This window comes from Oncorhynchus nerka, linkage group LG14 (genome assembly GCF_034236695.1).
Source record: "Oncorhynchus nerka isolate Pitt River linkage group LG14, Oner_Uvic_2.0, whole genome shotgun sequence".
Classification (NCBI taxonomy): domain Eukaryota; kingdom Metazoa; phylum Chordata; class Actinopteri; order Salmoniformes; family Salmonidae; genus Oncorhynchus; species Oncorhynchus nerka.
The window spans coordinates 50,816,451-50,838,363 of NC_088409.1; the positions used below are offsets into that span (position 1 = coordinate 50,816,451).

The 21,913-nt window shown below is 42.1% G+C and overlaps 1 protein-coding gene across 2 annotated transcripts; it reads left to right on the top strand.

Moving 5' to 3' along the window:
- The first annotated feature begins 955 nt into the window (after positions 1–955).
- Positions 956–20,961, top strand: LOC115141400 (F-box/LRR-repeat protein 4-like). 2 transcript variants are annotated; one of them, XM_029680220.2, is made up of 9 exons: positions 956–1,096; positions 5,753–6,032; positions 6,207–6,549; positions 8,705–9,041; positions 10,214–10,458; positions 10,884–11,097; positions 18,233–18,304; positions 18,426–18,738; positions 18,981–20,961. In XM_029680220.2, the coding sequence occupies exons 2-9, from the start codon at positions 5,879–5,881 to the stop codon at positions 19,142–19,144; spliced, it is 1,842 nt and encodes a 613-aa protein (XP_029536080.1). In that variant the 5' UTR covers positions 956–1,096; positions 5,753–5,878; the 3' UTR covers positions 19,145–20,961. The 2 variants fall into 2 exon arrangements, with proteins under 2 accessions (XP_029536080.1, XP_029536081.1); XM_029680221.2 differs by lacking the exon at positions 956–1,096 and having other exon boundaries at positions 5,950–6,032; positions 6,209–6,549.
- The last annotated feature ends 952 nt before the right edge of the window (positions 20,962–21,913 follow it).

The following is a 21,913-nucleotide window of genomic DNA, read 5'->3' on the forward strand; positions in this document are numbered from 1 at the left end:
GCCCCGGTGCCTGCTGGCTCCAAATCATCCCCCTCCTCTCTCGTTAACTCTGCAGCTGGATGGACACCAGCTTCTCCTCTGATACTCTCCTCTGTTCCAGTGTCTTGGTAATGTACCTCAGCCAGTGTCCAATGACCGCAGCTGTCTCAAAGCCTATTCTAGGGATAAGAAATAATCAAAGGAAATTATTACAATTTTTAACATATAATATAATTGAACGCATTGAATTGTTCTCCTTTCTAATTTTTGTCTGACAAGAAAAATATGCTAATCGTGTCAATTAATTTCTGATGCCAAATATATTTGGCTATTTGAATTGAAATCAAAGCTTCAAAGATAAAAAAGTTTTTGATGTTCATGAAAATGATGTATTTTTTTTTTTTTTACAAAAAACCCCCAAAAGGTTCAAATTGATAGAAAGAGAGAAATGCAGCTCTGTTAGTCAAAGGTAATTAATCGGCTCTCTTCACCCACAAAGGACGCCTGCTAATGAGAGCTTGGCTTGTGATTGGCTGCTGAGGGTTCCGTAGAGACCCACTGCTCTTTTGTGGTGACAATAGGGCCTCAATGCACCAGAGAGACAAAGTGACTGGACAAGTCATTCATCTATGCAAATTCTAGCCAAGACATGACCAGAAGCATACATTAATATCTCTCTCTCTCTCTTTTTTATGTGTGTGTGTGTGTGTGTGTGTGTGTGTGTGTGTGTGTGTGTGTGTGTGTGAGTGAGTGACGGACAGCCAACAATGCAGTCCCTCTGCCTTGAGAGGTCAGAGGCAGGTTGTGGCAGGAGAGTGCTCTGTTAGGAGAGGATAAATGTCACACCACTACATTCTCAGTCAATTCTGACAGACAAATGTTTTATTCACACTTTTTTAAAATTCCTGATTATAATCACACACAACCAGAATAAATATATTTCCAGTACAAAAGACTATAATTCCCACAATGCTCTGCTTCATAGGCATTACTACTCGATGTAAACAGAAGTGGTTAGAACAAAAGTCTGCCGTTTTAGGATTTCTGCAAAAATAATCTCAGATATGGAACAAAGACAGTCTTGCTATATGAATGCTTAATTTGATCTACTGTTAACGTAAGTACATATTAAACCTTGTTATGTTTGTTCTTATTATTGAGTCTGCCACAGTAGTTGGTCGTTTGCTAGCTAGACAAATCATGCTAGCTAACGTTAGCTATCTGGCTACAATATCCACTTACATGTTATTCAGTTACAAACGTCATATTATCATGTCTTCTGAATATTAGATTAAGTGAGCATTTGCATCCATTTTAGCTGAAATTATATTTATTTTTACTGGTTTATTTTTTGGTCCACCATATGTCAAGATAATCACAGCTAACCTAGCCACATTCCTGGGTGATTAACGTTAATGTGTGTTCCATGGTTTCTCATTAGCTAGCTATACTACATCACAAGAACAACTAATTAACGTAACAACAACAACGACGTAACAAGCTATATCTGGCATTGCTGCAATGGCATGTTCTGTCGCTAGTTGACAGATGTTTGGGGTAGGGTTAGCTTAGCTAGCTATGTCAAGAATTTGTGGAAACTAAAGGGATTCTAGCTACAAAAATTGGCTGGGGTGGGGGTAGGCCCACGGAGAGGGAAGTAGAGGAAAGATAATTTGACACACATCTGTGAAGGAACATCTAAAGCTTTGATGTTTCAGCTCAACTTTTAAGTATTGTTTATCAATAATACAATAATTTTACTTTTTGAAGGTATTATCTATCTGGTGCTGAAATGTTTTTATCCTTTTGCCAGTATCTTTGCAAGGAAACTTGCTTTCCAATCTGTTGGTTTGAGACTAAATTCATGTGGTGGAGCAGGCTATAATTTCTGATTGCTTTATGACATTGATATAGCCTAGGCCTAACCAAAGAGGAAGATTGTGTTATTGGAAAACCGAATGGTTAGGCAGGAAGTACGACAGCAGTTCTTCCTCATTTTAGTCATGTAACATTAAAGCCTAGGCTAGGCGTTTTTGTGTAACGCTGAAACTACAGTGTGAACTTCGATAATAACATGAGTGGTGTGATCTCATTGGGGGAGTGCTTTGTGTGCTATCTGACCAAAAACGGAGGGATGTACTACATTTAGCATTTTAGTCATTTAGCAGACACTCTTATCCAGAGTGATTTCTAGTAGTTGAGTGCATACATTTTCAGAATGTGTTTTCTTCATACTGGTCCCTGTAGAACCCACAGTCCTGATGTTGCAAGCACCATGCTCTACCAACTGGCTACACAGAACCACAGAATCAATAAGTAAGCCAGCTATCTGGTTCATTAGAAAAGCTCAACTAAGAAATATGGTTTTGGTTGTTGGGTCAATCAGACCATGCCTATTTCAAGCTCATCTTAAAAAATAAAATGTAAATGTTTTTTTCAGAATATTTAGACAAGTTAGCTGGCTAACTCATTGATCTTGCTTTGTAGTATATCCCTCTCCTTGAGCCCATTTGCTATTTACCTCCAACCAAAGTGACATCATCAGGACTAGTTATCAAGGAGAGTTAGCCCATTTTCTCCACCGTGTGGCAGAGTGGTACTGTAGCAAACATCTGTTTGGTGTGAAGAAACAGACAGCAAACCAAAAAACATACATACTGCTAAGGTAGAGAATAATACTCAAACTGTTGTAGACTAAAATATATGATGTCAGTTTAGGGAGTAAATGTTGTCATAAGGGGGTTACATGGAGAAAGTCTGACCTCTGAAATGAAAATGGATGGCCCTCCCTCAAGCAAAATCTATTTAACCTAAACCCTCCCTGAATGCTTTGAAAAACAAGTGACCCTCCCCTAAACTCCAAATAATAATTAAAACAATATGGATAGCAGAGAACATGTCTACCATTTGCCTTCACTTCTTTGACTTTTTGTCCTGTTAGCGTTACATGGCAATGCAGACATTTTGATAGTGCTCAGGGCTGCGAGCCAGAAGGTTGTGGGTTCACTGTGGAGAAGAGTAGGGGTGGAAAGATCTCACTTATAGTAAAAACATTGGGTGAATCTATCATCGTATTTGCTGGCTTACATTTGTCTGCGTGGGTAAGCATACTCTGTCTGGGCAGGCCTAACTTTTGAAAGTACCAAGCTCAGATTCCTAATTACGCCTCAGATGTAATTATTAATAGGGACAGTTTCTGTAATTTGTGTGGTATTAAAATGACATAGAATGACGTGGAATTGCATGCCAAATCAGTGTGTCTTGTTTGCAACGAAACTGTCCCTGTTAATAATTAATCTAAGACTTCATTAGGAATCTGAGCTTGGTACCTTCAAAAGTTAGGCCTACGCAGACAGAGTAGGTCTACTCACGCATAAAAATGTAAGTTTTAACTGCTGGCTACTCTTCTTTCGTGGCTTAACCTAATGAGAGAAGGTTACAAGTGTTTCCCTAAAAGCTGTCTGGGTTTAAACATATTTTATTGTTCAAAAAGTGAGTAGCTTAATCAATTGATGGTGACAATTAGATTACTTCCCAAGTAAAGTCTAGTTTTTGTTTCTTCGGCTATAGAAGGTTGTAGCTCAGCCTCTGAATGTCAACTAAACAATGATATTCCCATATGCATCCGAGTCACGTCTTTCCTCTGTATTTTACAGCTTGTTTCTAGCATAAAACATTGCGGACCAAAGCGCTGTTATACAGTGCCTTCGGAAAGTATTCAGACCCCTTCACTTTTTCCACATTTTGTTACGTTACTGCCCTTATTCTTAAATGGATTAAATTTAAAAATCCTCAGCAATCTACACACAATAGCCCATAATTACGACGTAAAAACAGATTTTTAGAAATGTATTAAAAATACAAAAACGGATACCTTATTTACAATAGTAATCAGACCCTTTGTGCATCCTGTTTCCGTTGATCTTCCTTGAGATGTTTCTACAACTTGATTGGTGTCCACCTGTGGTAAATTCAATTGATTGGACATGATTTGGAAGGGCACACACCTACCTATATAAGGTCCCACAGTTGACAGTGCATGAGAGAGCAAAAACCAAGCCATGAGGTCGAAGGAATTGTCCGTAGACCTCTTAGACAGGATTATGTCGAGGCACAGATCTGGGGAAGGGTACCAAAACATGTCTGCAGCATTGAATGTCCCCAAGGACACAGTGGCCTCCATTCTTAAATCAAAGAAGTTTGGAACCACCAAGACTCTTCCTAGAGCTGGCTGCCCGGCCAAACTGAGCAATCGGGGGAGAAGGGCCTTGGTCAGGGAGGTGACCAAGAACCCGATGGTCACTCTGACAGAACTCTAGAGTTCCTCTGTGGAGATGGGAGAACCTTCCAGAAGGACATCCATCTCTGCAGCACTCCACCAATCAGGCCTTTATGGTAGAGTGACCAAGTCACCTAAAGACTCTGACCATGAGAAGCAAGATTCTCTGGTCTGATGAAACCAAGATTGAACTCTGGCCTGAAAGCCAAGCATCACGTCTGGAGGAAACCTGGCACCATCCCTACTGTGAAGCATGGTGGTTATCATTGCTGTGGGGATGTTTTTCAGCGGCAGGGACTGGGAGACTCGTCAGGATTGAGGCAAAGATGAGCGGAGCAAAGTACAGAGAGATCCTTGATGAAAACCTGCTCCAGAGTGCTCGGGACCTCCGACTAGGGCAAAGGTTTACCTTCCAACAGGACAATGACCCTAAGCACACAGCCAAGACAATGCGGGATTGGCTTCGGGACAAGTCTCTGAATGTCTTTGAGTGGTCCAGCCAGAGCCTGAACTTGATCCCGATCTAACATATCTGGAGAGACCTGAAAATAGCTGTGCATCCCCATCAAACCTGACAGAGTTTGAGAGGATCTGCAGAAAATAAATGGGAGATGCTCTCCAAATACAGGTGTGCCAAGCTTGTAGTGTCATACCCAAGAAGACTCAAGGCTTCAACAAAGTACTGAGTAAAGGGTCTGAGTACTTATGTAAATGTCATATTTCCGTTTTTTTTTATAAATGAGAAAAAATGTCTTAACCTGTTTCTTTGTCATAGTTTTTTTCCCCCAATCAATTTTAGAATAGGGCTGTAACCTAACAACGTGGGAAAAGTACTTTCCGAAGGCACTGTTTTAAGACGACAAAGACGGCCTCTACTTTTTGACATTTTCTTTAATAAAAGGCAGGCTTATGGCACCTTCTCATACCCCCTCAATTTGAGTCTTGGATTTAACTTAACAGCCCTTCACTGACATGGAGGTAGGCTATTTAAAGAGTGCATGGTGGGTGGAGTAATTGAACGACCAAATCTATGGACATATCAGCCTATAGCCTAAATCTGTCTGTCAAACAGGTAGGCCTTCCTTTTATTTCTTAAATAGGAAGAAATAGGCTCTAACACAAAGCCCTCTTGTTCAAATGAAGATTGAAATTAATGTTGCAATTATTGATTGTGCCACAATGCTTCAAGTTTCAGAACCCCAGTGGAAGTTACTTGAATCTGGCTTATTGTGAGGTCAAGCACTCAATAACATCATGAGCAAGAAACATTTAGTTTTTAATCAAATCTATTATTGTAATAGCAAGCTATAAAGTTGACTTCGATCCATTACTTAGACAGATACATTTGCTTATTTGTGAAGAATTTGTGAAGAAATAAAAGAATATGCCCAAGGTTTTACTACTAGCACTTGAAGATCAATGGGGAATCTTTTTCTGTCTTGCTTTTCTAACTCTTGCCTTGTGTGTCTTTTTGTCTCTTTCCCTAACCCACAGGTCCTGTATGTGGCTAGGCCTGTAGCCTGCGCTGTGTTGAGCACGACCTCCCGAGCCAGGCGGGCTTCTGGGGCCTCATCCCACAAGCCACACCCAGCCCACTGCTCCCCTGACCCACTGTTCCCTATGCTAACCCTTCTGAGCATGTTTTACTATATCTGTCTGCGGCGCCGGTCCAGGAGCGGAACTCGGGGTGAGGCGCTGACCAGCAGGCGGGCCGTGGAGTCAGGCCAGCGGGCCACCCTGCCCATCAGTGTGGAGGTGGAACAGTATGCCAAAGGTATAATCTTTCACCTGCTATTGTGCCCTTGAGAAAGGCACTTAGTCCAACCCCTTAAAATAGCTCCAGGTGTGCTGCACTGGAGCTGACACTGTGCTCCTCCCAAAATGTGTGTTTGTGTGCTTTTGTCTGGTGGATTGGGATCAGATGGACTAACCTTATCCTATCCTATAGAGGTGCTGGACTTCAGCTCCCACTACGGCAGTGAGAACAGCATGTCGTACACCATGTGGAACCTGGCCGGCATGCCCAACGTCTACCCCAGCTCTGGGGACTTCACCCAGACGGCCGTGTTCAGGGCCTACGGGACGTGGTGGGAGCAGTGTGCCAGCGCACCTCTGCCCTTCCGTCGCACGCCCAAGGCCTTCCATAGCCAGGACTACATCGAGCTGGCCTTCGAGGAGCCCGTCTACCCCACAGCTGTGGAGGTGCTGGAGACCTACCACCCGGGGGCCATTGTCCAGATCATGGCCTGCTCCCTCAACCCCTTCTCTCAGAACCCTCCCACAGACATCAGGTAAGGATCAGTGGTGGTATGGGACTTGGGTTGTAGAAATGTAGTTTGACAAATCTTCTATTGTGAAATCTCTGCTTTTCATCCATAGCCACTTTCACACCTTCCCTATATACCACTCTGCATCCCACTGCTTTCTTTCTTCTGAAGCTAAGCAGGGTTGGTTCTGGTAGGTCCCTGGATGGGAGACCAGATGCTGCTGGAAGTGGTGTTGGAGGGCCAGTAGGAGGCACCCTTTCCTCTGGTCTAAAAAAAAAAGATCCCAATGCCCCAGAGCAGTAATTGGGGTCTTTCGAATGGGATGTTAAACGGGTGTCCTGACACTCTATGGTCACTAAAGATCCCATGACAATTATCGTAAGAGTAGAGGTGTTCACCCTGGTGTCCTGGCTAAATTCCCAATCTGGCCCACATACCATCACGGTCACCTAATCATCCCCAGCTTACAATTGGCTCGTTCATCCCCCCTCCTCTCCCCTGTAACTATTCCCCAGGTCGTTGCTGTAAATGAGAATGTGTTCTCAGTCAACTTACCTGATAAAATGAAGGTTTAAAAAAAATATATACCGTAAAACTTAAGTTAATAGCCGGGATTGTTCGTTTACTTCAATCTCTCAACACAACCGGTGCGTATTTTGAGACGGGCTTCTATTTGAGTCAGTCGTCTATTTCCTTAATGCACACGCTTGCTCAATACAATTTTGAAAAGACTACCACATTGTTTGTTGTGACCATTATAATAACAAATCTATCGCAGGTCAGACTTGCAAAGACTAAGCTGCCTATCATACACTCCAATTTTGCCATTCAGCACCATGGAGAGCGGTACCGGTAATCACAAGCCGTGTTTTCTTTTTGGTGGCGCCATGGTTAGCAACGATGACAGCATTTTTAAAGAATGTTTTTAATGCACATGACTGTAGTAATATCAAAGCTGTGTCCATGGTAACCTCAAACAATTCATTTACACCCAGGGTTTATTTGAAACAGGTGTTTATGTGCTGAAATTTGTGCCGATGCCCGGCTATTAAAAGGGACAGGCGGCTATTTGAGACACCGTTTAATTGGAGTTTTAGGCATCAGGATATGTAACAGACTAGCGTTTGTGTGTTTACAGTCAGTATTTGTGTGTGTGAGCAAATTAAGGACTGATTGGGCATAGAGTGAGTGTGTGCATAGTCTGTGCAAAAATAAAAATGTAATACAAGGTTCAATGCAGATAGTCCATGTAGCCATTTTGTTATCTGTTTAGCAGTCTTATGGCTTGGTGATAGAAGCTGTTCAGGAGCTTGTTGGTGTCATACTTGTTGCCCAGGTACCAGTTGCTGTGTGGAAACAGAGAGAACAGTCTATGGCTTGGGTGCCTGGACTCTTTAACAATTATCTGCGCCTTCCTTTCACACCGTCTGATATAGAGGTCCTGGATGGCAGGGAGCTCTGCCCCAGTGATGTACTGGGCTGTCCGCACCACCCTCTGTAGTGCCATGCGATTGAGAGAGGTGCAGTTGTCAAACCAAGCAATGATGCAGCCAGTCAAGATGCTCTCAATTGTGGAATGGAGTTTTTCTATTAATTAGTTAATAGACCAATAAGATAGAGTTCCAAAACTCTCTGCCAATAACAGCTAGTTTTCAGTTTCCCCCTCCCCACTCAGACCACTCTGACAGTCCTAGAAAAAGTATTGCTTGAGAAACTGCTCTTTGCTAAGAAACTATTTTGTTTGTTATCAATTAAAATGGTCAAAAGTAATCACAGTAAGGTACTTAATTGTTACACATAAATGATTTGATATTGAGATTAAAACGGCTGCATTGGACCTTTTTAAGGTCATGGGTGCACATTTCTTATGTTATTTTTACAAATGGGTAGTCCTGGGACTCTAACCCATGCCTGGCGTTGCAATTGCATGCTCTAATAACTGAGCTACAGAGGACCACAACTAAATTCATGTTTGTACTCTATGGGCTGGTTTCCCGGACACAGATTAAGCCTAGTCTCGGAATAAGAAGCACTTCCACTTAGATTCTCCATTGAGCACGTTTTATTAGTTCAGGACTAGGCTTAGTATGTGTATGGGAAAACTGCCCTGAATGTCTCAGACTAAAGAGTGGTGAGTGCGTGTGTACCTCCTGAGAGGTGTACCTCTGTCTGTCCCCAGGTGGGAGGTGTTGTGGGCTGAGGAGCCCACCAAGGTGCTGACCCCCCAGGCCAGGCAGTTCTCCCCCAGCATCAAGCAGCTGAGCTTCCCCACCAACTTGATCCGCGTGGAGGTCAACAGCTCCCTGCTAAAGTACTACACAGAGCTGGACGCCGTCGTCCTGCGCGGCCAGAAAGAGAGGCCCATCCTCTCCCTTTATAAGATGCCCAGGATCGACATCTGTGACCTGAGTGACAGTGATGAGGAGCTGTCTGACCCGGGAGCCTCCTTCCGACAGGCCGGGGATGGCAAGCACATTAACCTGGGGAATGGATACTTCGATAAACTGCCCTACGAGGTAGGGAGAATACGCTATTAGACACTCACATATACTACAACACTCGTATATGGCTGCTGGCTGCATTTTCTGTCCACGAAACAGCAATAGTTGCAGGACAATTGCAAGATGTTGTTTTCCAAACAATTCTCGCTTTGGTTTTAAAGATGGACTATGCAGAAATCGCTCCGCCATTTCCTGGTTGCAAAAATGTGAATAGTTCGCCTGATTTCAGTTTGTGACTAAAACAAGCAAGTACAGTGTAGAGAATCATTGTACCATCTAAACCGCTATGAAAAATATTTTCCATAACCAAAAATATTGTATATTCAGCTGTTTGAAACTGGTGTACAAAACTGAAAGTAAAATATGCAGAAGTGAAACTTAATGGAAGCATAGAAATGGCACACATAGAACAGATATAATGCTTCTTATACTTGCTTTTAATGAGAATGACAGATCTATAACATGTGATCTAGATTTTTTTTATGTGAATTCGGTCGGGTCACCCAAAAAGTGACATAATGCAGCTTTGAGTGTAGTCCTGAAAATGTTTATGCTTAGGATATCTTGGGCAGTTTTTGCACTTTGCGAGGACTTAATTGGACAAAAGATATCTCCCATAGACCTAAACATACTGGCTTGGACCCATGGAGATATTTGATATTATGCTTAGTAATTTTCATGTCATAAAGACATGTCATATTCTCTAAGACAAGCTTAAAAACACTGGCTATTCTCTTGGTTTTATGTACTACTCTCCAGACCGGTGTGTGTGTGTGTGTGTGTGTAATACAATATAGCTATTATCTGCTTGCTGATACACTGTGTTCAACAGGGTATTGTTTATTCACTGCACACATACACACATCTATTCTCTCTCTACCTCTGTCTTACTGAGAGAAGCACACATCCATATTGCACAAACAAGCAGATTCACTGCCACACTGAAACTCACTGCCACAAGAATATTGCTTTGTGTGTGTGCCACATACACTTTTTTTATATTAATCTGCTCTTCCTGACATCATCCCGTCTGTTTACATTTGTCTTGCTTTCTTTCTTGCTTTCCTTATCCCTCTCTCTTCCTCCATTATTTATATTTCTCTCTCCCTCTACCCCCCTCTCCCACCATCCTCCCTTCTCTCTTATTCTCTTTCTGTAATTATCTCTCCCTCCCTCTCCCCCTGCAGTTGATCCAGCTGATAGTCAGCCACCTGACCCTGCCCGACCTATGTCGCCTAACCCAGACCTGTAAGCTACTCCACCAGCACTGCTGTGACCCCCTCCAGTACATCCAGCTGAGCCTGCAGCCATACTGGCCTCGCCTCAGTGACACCTCCCTGGGCCACCTGCAGGGCCGCTGCACCCTGCTCCAGAGACTCAACCTCTCCTGGACCGGCAACCGTGGAGCACTCACCCTCACTGGCTTCAGCAGGTGAGTTATGGGGTTGGGGGGCTAGAGGATCTGGACATTTGTGGTTCATTTGTCTCCGTCTTCAGTGTGGCATGTGTGTGCCCATCACTTCTGTTGATTTCAGGGTGAGGAGCCATCTGTGTAAATATTGGACTATAAATTGTACCTTTCTGTATTTTACTTGTGCTAAAATGTTTATTCTACTGAGCCATTTACTTTATGTTCATATTCTTACCTTTTATTATTTATTGTTGCATTGTCGAGAAGGAACCTGCAAGTAAGCATTTTTTAGTTGTTCGGTGTATACCATGTGTATCCCGTATATGCAACTAATAAATCTTGAGACTGAAACTAACATAAAGTTGTCAAATCCGGAACTTCCCTGTTAATATTGTGTTGCCACGCCACAACACAGGTCTTGACTTCCTCCCCTTCCTCCCCCTCAGCTTCATGAAGGCATGTGGCGGGAGCCTGGTGTGTCTGGAGCTGTCGTGTTGTCACTTCCTGAGTGAACCGTGTCTGGAGGTCATCTCCCAGACGTGTCCCGGGCTGCAGGAGCTCAACCTGTCCTCGTGCGAACGCCTCCACCCCCAGGCCTTTACACACATCTCCAAGCTCACCCAACTGCGCCGGCTAGTGCTCTACCGCACAAAGATAGAGGTACAGTGCCTTCTGAATGGAACCCTGGACTTATTCCAGATTTTGTTGTTACAGCCTGAATTCAAAATTGATTAAATAAAAATACAAAATCACCCATCTACACACAATACCCCATAATGACAGTGAAAACTTTTTGCAAATGTATTGAAAATTAAATACAGAAATATCTCATTTACATAAGTATTCACACCCCTGAGTCAATACTTTGTAGAAGTACCTTTTGGCAATGATTACAGCTGTGAGTCTTCCTAGATAAATATCTAAGCGCTTTTCACACCTGTATTGTGCAACATTTGCCCATTTGTTCCTTTCAATATTCTTCAAGCCATGTCAAATTGGTTGTTGATCATTGCTAGATAACCATTTTCAGGTCTTGCCATATATTTTCAAGTAGATTTAAGTCTAAACTGTAACTCTGCCACATTCACTGTCTTCACTGATTTTGCCTGTTTCTTAGCTCCGTTCCATTTGATTTTTTTTTATCCTGAAAGACTCCCCAGTCCTTAATGATTACAAGCATACCACCACTATGTTTGAAAATATGGAGAGTGGTACTCAGTAATGTGTTGTATTGGATTTGCCCCAAACACAACACTTTGTATTCACAACAAAAAGTGAATTGCTTTGCTACATTTTTTGCAGTATTATAGTAGTGCCTTGTTGCAAACAGGAAGCTTGTTTTGGAATATATTTATTCTGTACAGGCTTCCTTCTTTGCACTCTGTCAATTAGGTTAGTATTGTGGCATAACTACAATGTTGTTGATCCATCCTCAGTTTTCTCCTATCACAGCCATTCAACTCTAACTTGAACTGTTTTAAAGTCACCATTGGCCTCGTGGTTTCCTTCCTCTCTGGCAACTGAGTTAGGAAGGACGCCTGTATCTTTGTAGTGACTGGGTGTATTGATACACCATCCAAAGTGTAATGAGTAACTTCACCATGGTCAAAGGGATATTCACTGTCTGCTTTTACCCATCTACCAATAAGTGCCCTTCTTTGTGAGGTATTGGAAAGCCTCCCTGGTCTTTGTGGTAGAATATGTGCTTGAAATTCAATGCTCAACTGAGGGGACCTTACAATTATCTGTGTGTTTGGGGTACAGAGATGAGGTAGTCTTTCAAAAATCATATTAACTTTTACAACCCAAACGGCCGTCAACGGCCTTTCTTTAAATTACTGTAATGCCACGAACGGCCTTGTTTTTCTAACAATATCTCTGTCAATATTGAAAAATGAACTTTCTAACAACCTGTTGTCATATTGCCGTGGCTGTTGTCATCAACCGGAAACAGGGTATGCTGTCATTTTGACTTAAAAAAAAAAACTTCATTACTGAATATGACATCGCAGAAGCAGACATGACTTTTCACTGTGAACGAGGCTTTATCTATGTTGGTTGGTGATTCGCACACGTCCTTGCTCTTCGAAAAGTGATAAGTAAAACAGCAGTTTGGTTTCTTCAATGTTTGATGCTGTGAAACTTGGGGAATAGCTCACAGATTAGTAAATCATCATTTGGTTGCACATCCGTGCCAGTGGTCAAGCTCGACTGATTGCTCTCTGTCTCATGGAAATAGTTGCAGTGTTTAACGTTAGCTGTATATAGTCAACTAACTAGTTGCTTGTTTTCTCTTGTTTCTACCAATGTAATTATATGGAAACTGCTTGCTACAGCTAATTAGTTAATCTGTCAGGCAAGAAAAGTTGTGTGTAGCAGTACATTTGGACAGCGCTCACGAAACGTCAACCTCAGCTGTCACTTTCACTACTATATACAACCTGCTAACTAGCCACTGCAATGAAGGCTAGAGTAAATTGTGTTTATCTGTTGGTCTAAGGTTATGGTTTGCTAGGTGCAGATAGCCAGCTAACACGTTGCTTGTTTTGCCCCGTTTCTACCGATGCAGTTAATTTGGAAACTGTCCCAGCTTCGTAACAAATCACCTAACATTGGTGAACTCTGTAGTTAGTCTCAGGCAAGAAAGCAGGAGTTGATTGGAGGAGAGAGAAAGTGTGTGTGCGTGCATGTGTGGAATGGGAGGCGTGTAGCTAACTTTATCACACAATTTATTATGGACACCCCTTATTAGGAAGAGAGTGTGTGTAGAGGAAGGAAGAGCGAGACGGGGAGAGAGATTATGTTCCTGACTACAATTGTATCCTATTTGTTGCTCCTCTCCTCTCCCTCTGTTACTGTTCTTCCAGGTCAGTGAAAGTGAGGGAAGTGATGTGGAGAGTCAGGGCTCAGCAGTAAAAGGCAGGGAGGAATAGGAGTTAGAAATAATTGGAGGGATAGAGATGTGAAGAGGAGGGAGACAAGAGTAGAGGGAGAGGGGGCACACCCGAGAGGGGAGCCTACACTTCCATGGCGTGTCTGCCTTAAGTCCCACCATTCACCCTTGTACCACACAGCCTGGGCCTAAAGTGACAGTGGCATGTGTTTTGGAGTTGTTTTTAAAAGTAGTAGGAACTTCTATCTGTTCCAGAGCTTGTAATGGATTACAACAAGAACGTGGGCGGGGGTTGACCATCTTGACCAACTGAGGAGCTATTACAATGTTGGACGCACAGGTAGAAAATGGTGGACGTATGTGCTCAACATTGCCATCATAAGCGTACATTTTATGAGGGATCCTGCAAAGGCCCCTTCCCAGAAAACACAGGCGCTGGTCCCTGAAGGCATTCAAAATGCTGCTTGTGCATTCACTTTGATATTGCTACAGTGGCAGGAAGAGGGGAGACGGGTGTGGCACCAGGGTGTGTGGACCAAGATGTAGCTCATTTGAAAGCAGGTGAAGTTTGAAGGGCACAAGAGAGGGTGTTTTGTGTGTATCCAGAGTGGACGCAGTGTAAAAAATGGGAGATATGTAGAAACCTCCGTTTGGGTGGTCTATGCCACTTTGCAGGATGGGGCCATGCATCTAGAAGTTCCATGTTGTAGGCTAAATGCAAACGCTAAAGTGACAGTATGAAATATGAATTTGTCCTACAAGTCTTTTGTCTCTGAACAGTTGTTGTGTTTTGTATATTCTCTTTTTCCGTCTCTATCTAATACTTGTTGCATTCACTGAATTGTCAAAGTAGGCTACTATTTCTACATTTTGTGTCAGCCCTGGTCTGTACTAAATCTTATTGAGAGAGGTTACCTACATTTTGAATAGTTGTTTGCATTTCTACATTGTTACAGAAGTAAGAATCATTGTCAATCAAATGGACTACTTTGTGTGTGTGTTTTGAAATAGTTTCTGGATATTGTCCTCTGATCACATTTTGGATCATTTGATTTATTCATATGTAAATAATATTTATAAGTATGGGTTGTGCTTGGTACATTTTTAAGTGAGTAATTCAGTCAGATGTACTGAAATGTAAAACTCTAGTTTTTTTTGTTGTGTTGAGTGTTAATCGTTTTTTGATAGTGTCTTTACACAATGGAAGACAAAATTAGTGTTATTCCCATTGACATGAATGTGGTGTCATATAGTTTTTAAAGAGCCCAACCTATTCATTAATAAGTTAACTTGTAATTGTCATTTTGTTCTTTGTTTTGGAGCTATGTCGGTTTGTTTGAAATGTGTGAGAATGAGCTTTATCTTGAAAATTCTCAGTAATCTACAGCAGCCTTCTAGAATTTATATTGGGGTTTAAAGGGTTAAACACTATTGCACACAGAGTGAGTCCATGCAATTTGTGATTTGTTAAGCAAATGTTTACTCCTGAACTTATTTTGGCTTGCCATGAACAAAAGGGTTGAATACTTATTGACTCCAGACCTTGCGGGTTTTAATTTTTAATTATAATTTGTAAACATTTTGAAAAACATTCCACTTTGACACTATGGCGTATTATGTGTAGTCCAGTGAAAAAAAAATCTCAATTTAATACATTTTAAATTCAGGCTGTAACACAATAAAATTTGAAAAAAGCAATGGGGTGTGAATACTTTCTGAAGGCACTGTATGCTAAATAGGGATGCTAATTGGTTAGCCACCAAAAATGCATTTGACCGGTCATGCTTATCGGTCTGTAGGTTAATTTGCATAATTTACTGGAATTAAATTGGCAAGTGTGTATTTTCGTTAGCCATAATCATGCATCTTACTTATCACACTCGTACATCATACAGAGCCTAGTCTGAGGAGCGGAATGGCCTGTCAACTGTCAGACAGCTCGAGAGCAGCTCCTCAAAAAGCTGGTAGCCTACTGGAGTGAAACATCCTTTTATAAGCCCAGTCATTGCGTAACAAATAGCACACGATTGCATTTAGAATTGTTAACTGTTTTGATGGCCACACTTTAAAAAGAGTTACAATTTGTATTTCTCAACTCGTAATTAAAGCGAGCCTCCCATTTGCCATTCGAGTGCATTGGCTATAGTCAACGGTAGGCAGGCTACTAGCGTGTCACCCACCACTTTGCAATGTAAGCATGAGTTTTTTTTTTTTTTACATTGATTTTTTTTTAGTTAACCTTTATTTAACTAGTTAAGAACAAATTCTTATTTACAATAACGGCCTACCCCAGCCAAACCCTAACCCGGACGATGCTAGGCCAATTGTGCGCTGCTCTGTGACTCCCAATCACGGCCGGTTGTGATACAGCCTGGATTCGAACCAGGGTCTGTAGTGACGCCTCTAGCACTGAGATGCAGTGCCTTAGACCGTTGTGCCAATTGTTTGAAACCTGAAAGTTTTACTTCCCTGTAACGAGGAAAGTCTTACCCTGCTTCAAAGTAGCCTACCAAAAATCCAACCATAGAAGTGTGGAGGCAATTATTTTATGAAGACTTCATGCCATTAAACAGCATTTCTCTCCTGTTCTATTGGTTTTCATATAAACTTTCTTTGATTGTCCAGAAGCCAAAGGAACAGTCCTAGTCATATTAGCAACCATCCTAGTTGTTGCTATTAGATTCCCCCTCTTTCTAAATTTCTAACAGAGATTTGAGTGATTTGAGATGTGGCTCAATTGGTAAGAATGTGGTAAGAGCATTTATTTATTTATTTATTTTTCATAGGAAAGTCATTCTGACACTAGGGTCTCTTTTACAGATGAGCCTTCCATAAATACATCAAACACATACAATATACAAAATTACAAACCATATTAAGAAAAACAGACCCATTTATCAACATAGATGTCTCCGATCATTACTCTGAACTAACCAAGTGGGACCAGAACATCTCGTTTCAGAGAGCTCTGTACGTTGTTCCACATGTTATTGACTGTACGTTTTATGTGTAACTGTGTTGTCGTTTTGTGTCGCACTGCTTTGCTTTATCTTGGCCAGGTCGCAGTTGTAAATTAGAACTTGCTCTCTCAACTGGCCTACGTGGTTAAATAAAGGTGAAATCAAAATCAAGGGCTCAAAACAACTAAAAGCAGCTTTACCCAACTGTGTGGAGACCGAAGGGGCGTCCAGTGTTATCCAAGCCTGAGACCGGGTTTGGTCATTTGTATGTCTAAATTGAATTAATGATAGATGCATACGACGTTTCTGTATGAGTGCTTTGTAGATAAACACAAAGAAATGCTGCTCTCTCCTTACATACAAAGAGGCCCAACCCACTTTTTGATACAAAACACAATGGTTAGATCTATAACAGTCAACAAAAATAAACCTGAGGGCACAATGGAAAACAGCATCTATTGGTTTATGTGTAGATGATGCTGCATGCATATAGATAATATCCCCATTATCCCAAATAGACATAAGTGGCCTGGACAATTTCCTTCCTATTAACAAAAGTGTTTTTCCTGTTAAAGAAACCAACCTTGAACTTCACCATCTTTACCAGCTCAGTGCCATGTTTTTTTAAATGACAGTTTGTCATCAAGCCAGATGCCAAGATATTTGTAGGAAGGAACTCGCTCAATTTGTGACTACTGTTCATACCAGCAATTACAAATTCCTTTAAATCTGGGTTATGGGACCTAGAAAAAAAGCATGTGTTTTGTTTGAATTTAGTACTAGCTTTAGATCCAATAGTGTCCTCCGCAGTGCTTATAATCAGACTTCAAGTGTGAAAAGGCTTGGCCAACAAATGGTTCAATGGAACACTGTTTCATCTGCATTTTACAGCATTACCGATGTTATTTATATAGATTGTAAACAGTAGTGGGCCGAGTATCGAACCTTGGGGCACCCATAACTTAAGCATGATGCCGGCACTAAGGTTGTGGATTCATTTCCCACAGAGATCACGCACTAAAAATGTATGCACTCACTGCATTGTCACTTTGGTTAAAAGCGTTAGCTGAGTTGCATATACTGAGACGATGTTGTAACACAAGTTATGCCTTATTTTTAGGCTAATGCACATGGGTATATTGGCGGTGTGTATGGGTTAAGAGGTAGTTGAGTTTCCTATTAGATGCATGACCTGTGGATGGCATCATTGTGGTTTACGTAGGACTAATTCTCTGCTGTCATCATTTGTAATGAACTCAGAGCTCGGGTCACTGTTCTCGCCCAGGCTTGCTACAAAACCTTACAGAGCATTTCTGAGTATTGTTTTCATGTTTCAGCCTTTTCCTAAGGCAGACATCATACTGTAGTCTTTCCAGTGCAGTGAGGTTAAGGTCTAGGCTTTCGGGTTGTTTACTGCAGGCTGTGTGTGTGTGTCTGCAGTCCTATGTTGTCCAGCCCTGTTGTCTGTCATTAAGCTGTCGCTGGTATAATTAAATAGTTCTCTGACTGTCAAAAGGCAAAGAAAGAGACCACAACACACACACACGTACACGTTCAAGATATTTGCTAAAGTACACGGCACGCACACTCAATTGCCATTCGGTGGCATGTTGACAGTTCCACATTGACATCTCACCTCTATCCCTGTCTTGCAATGGTGGATAGGTGATAAGCAAATGTATTTATTTACGTTTTGAAATGTTATACTACCCTAATACTGTTGTTGTGTGTTTGCCAGACCAAGTCATCTTGGAGAGATATTGAATAACATGGGTAGACCTGTTTTAATGTACTTTTTGAAGTGACACCTTTGACACACATTCCTGAGTCTCATTTTACTGTGTGTGTACAAAAAGGGGTGCAATCATCATATTTTGGGTGAGTTGATAGAAACTTAACTCCGTGACATTTTCTCTCTCTTGCTTTGTTTATGTTGCTGCAGCAAACAGCCATGTTGAGCATCGTAACGTTCTGCATTGAGCTGAGACACCTCAACCTGGGGAGCTGTGTGATGGTAAGATTCCCCCCACAAATGCACTCACTATCATACCCTTCTCTTGTGCCAGATAGACATTTATAGGATCAGCTTAACTCTTAACCACAATGAGGTCACCACCCCTATGTTCTCCTTTCAGATAGACGACTATGACGTGGTGGCCAGCATGCTGGCTGTCCGCTGCCGCTCACTGCGCTCCCTGGACCTGTGGCGCTGCAGAAACCTGACGGAGCGCGGCCTGGCCGAGCTGGCTGCAGGATGCAGACTATTGGAGGAGCTGGACCTGGGATGGTGCTCCACACTGCAGAGCAGCTCGGGCTGCTTCCAGCACCTGGCCCGCAACCTGCCGTGCCTGAGGAAGCTCTTCCTCACCGCCAACCGCACCGTGTGCGACTCAGACATTGAGGAGCTGGCTGCCAACTGCCCCGCACTGCAGCACCTCGACATATTGGGTGGGTACTACCTCCCCCTTTCTTTCTTAATCTATATCTCTTTCTCTCGGTCTCACACAAGTTTATATAAAGTCATTTTATGTTCACACCTGATATTTGATATAGTATTTTACTTGGAGCGTTTATAACACAGTATTCACTATTATTTGTCTGTAATTGCCCATCTGATTAATCTATGTATTTCTGAGTGGTCACATTAATGTTGCTCACTCATGTGGTATGTTTGTGTTGTTGATTGACAGGCACCCGGATGGTAAGCTCCTCTTCCCTGAGGAAGCTGCTGCAGGCGTGTCCTAAGCTCCTCCTCCTGGACGTGTCCTTCTGCTCGCAGGTGGACGCCCGCATCGTCCAAGAGCTCTGCGGACTCTTCCCCAAGGTGGCCATCAAGAAGAGCTTTACCCAGTGACCTCGCTCAGCCCCACCCTCACACAGGGGCAGTGACACAGGGACACCAGGGGGAGGTGCTAATTTAGACTAGCAGGGTAGAGTACTACTGGATTTCCAGTGGGTAGAATGAATGGGCCTGATGGCTGAGAGCACTGAGGCCTATTGTAATGTGGACTGAATGGTTAGGAGTGTTGTGTTGTGGTGCCCTAAGCATCAGCTGAACACCTCACCCACACCTCAACACAGTCTCCTCGTGTCAAGCCGCTGAATGCAAGAAAGAGTCTTAAGAGTAAAACTGGTTGAAATCAGGGTCACGGCTGCCAAAGCCACTGGATTTCATCATTGGTCAGCCGGTAACTGACACATCTGGTGGCTGCTTGTCATCTACCCCCCTGTGACGCATTTAGTAAAAGGGGTGACCTTAATGTTGCATCTGAATCTGAAATCTCAGGGTTTTTATTTTGTTTATATTGTTTTAATTTGTTTTATTTATTTTTGTCAGCGAAACATTTGAGTCCTGTTTGATTTCCACTGCCACAGTTTGTTCTGAGACAACATAAATTATGGGAGTTCATAAAAATTACATTTGGCACTGATACTGAGACAAAACATTTTTGGGGTGTATTTGATGTTGAATATTGTGCAAATTGTATGATTGTAAAATTATATCACTTTCCTTAATTATTTATTGATCTTGTAGTATATTATTGCACATCTCCAATGCTACGAAGCATTTCCTTTAAACTGAGACTCAGCGATACGAGCAGCAGTGTGAAACAAAGCTGTTGAAGAATAAACGCTATACAATAGGCTGTACTTTTGAGCACCCACATTCCCATACTGAGCATCTTCACATGTGCATGGGAGGTCGTTTCACTCTCCTGCAAATGTGATAGTCGAGGGGCAACTACTGCGGAGTAGATTAGCCTCTCTTATCCCCTCTCTTCACTATCTTTGTTGTTGTGGATATCGGCCTGATATCGGCCCTTCTGAAATGTGTATAGCTGAATCTACCTTTATGCAAAACCTGAAGTTTCATTTTGAGCACATGCTAGCTAGTATGTGAAGTATTTTTGTGCCTTATATTCATGACTGAATGTGGTGTCCATGTGTGTCAGTGATTTTGTAATGCTTTGCTTCCTGCCCTCTACCAAAGTTACTAGCAAATCCCAGGTCCCTCACTATAGCTTTATTTGACCAGTGAAGAAACCCATGCAGATCTGTCATCTTGATTGACATATGCAAAGCCATATTTATTTTAAACAGAATCTTATCTCTATCTTTCAATTCCCTTTTTATTAAGTGGCAGTTATGTGAATGTCTGCTTTTTGGATTACATTTTCTTTTATCTGTGGAAACGTGGTCTGGTCACACTGAAATCACTAAAGTAACCTGCACAGGCAAACTATTGAAAAACAGATTAATGTTAACACTCGTACAATGAACACCCACACAACAAACACACACAATCTGTCATCCTGCTACACAAATCTAGTTCCTCTCCTTTGTCCGGTCACTAGTTGACAAAAGTCACCACAATTTTCACATTGTAATGCTACTTTTATTTAAAGGCATTTATTTATGTGGACCTGCTATTTTTTGCAGTGATTGACCTTTCCCAGTTAGTTTTGGATGTGTGCGTGTGGTCAAATTTTGTGCCATTTGTAAAAAAAATTAGTAATGTACCCTTAACTAAGTGTGAATGTCAGGTGTGGTGTCATCAAGACACGCCGGCAAATAACCGCTCTAAAGTATTGAAAAAAGGTTGCACCTCTACTACGACAAAACTGGGTTCTTTAATTTTAAATAAACAGCAGGTTGATGACTGAGACTACATATTTAACCCCAACTGTATATCCATTGAAATGCCAGGTTTGACCGCCCAGTATTTATTTATGGCTCATAGTGTACATTGTGCTGACATCACACCACCTTGTTTTGATCACTCTTTAAATAGAAAGGTGCCATACAGTGTTCTCTGGCTTGTCCTTTGTAGGATAATTCTTCTTGGAACCATTTCACCCAACATCGAACCCTAAAATGACAAGTTTCTTTACATGAAAAAGGTTTGATGTAGAACCCTTTTTTCTGAGGTTCTTTCTCATGAGCGGTGACTCAACAGAAATAACTATATTGAAGGGTAGGGGTAGAGTCTTCTTGCCTTTTCTTGCATTTTTTTTTGCCGACGCTCTTTCGTTTGCTACGAACTTCAGTCTGAGATTGCCGTCATTGAAGTCGTTTGTGGTGATGTCAAATTGAGGGCTGTTGTACCAAACAAAGTAATCAGTGATTGGATCACCTCTAACCAATTGGAGTAACAAAGCCATTGACACATTTTCACCCATTTACCCATAGGCTTTACACACGTGTATTCTGGCTCTTGCTCAGCCCATCGGTTTCTGGGACCAATCAGAACGGTTAGAATGTTTTTTCCGTTCTAGAAATTGTCATGGAGTTACTCAGATCCAGACATTGCAGAGAAGGAACTAATGTCTGTGGGCGTGGCAAAGCATTAGGCCAGAGCAAGGAGTTTGGGTAGCCAGGCAAAGGGTCGTCTTGTGTTTTTGGAACAACTAGAGGCCATTAGTCAGGTTGACTGGAAGTTCAGCATTAGCCTTAAGCCTCTGCCGTTTTACTGCCTATTAATACTACAGGGAGAAGTGACATACTCTTGTCTCCTTAATTGCCTTTTAATAAATAGTTTGTGCCCGGTTTAATGATGTATATTGTGGCCCTGTAATGTGCCCTAATGATGGAGAACGAGGCGGCTGCCGGTGAAGTATTCATT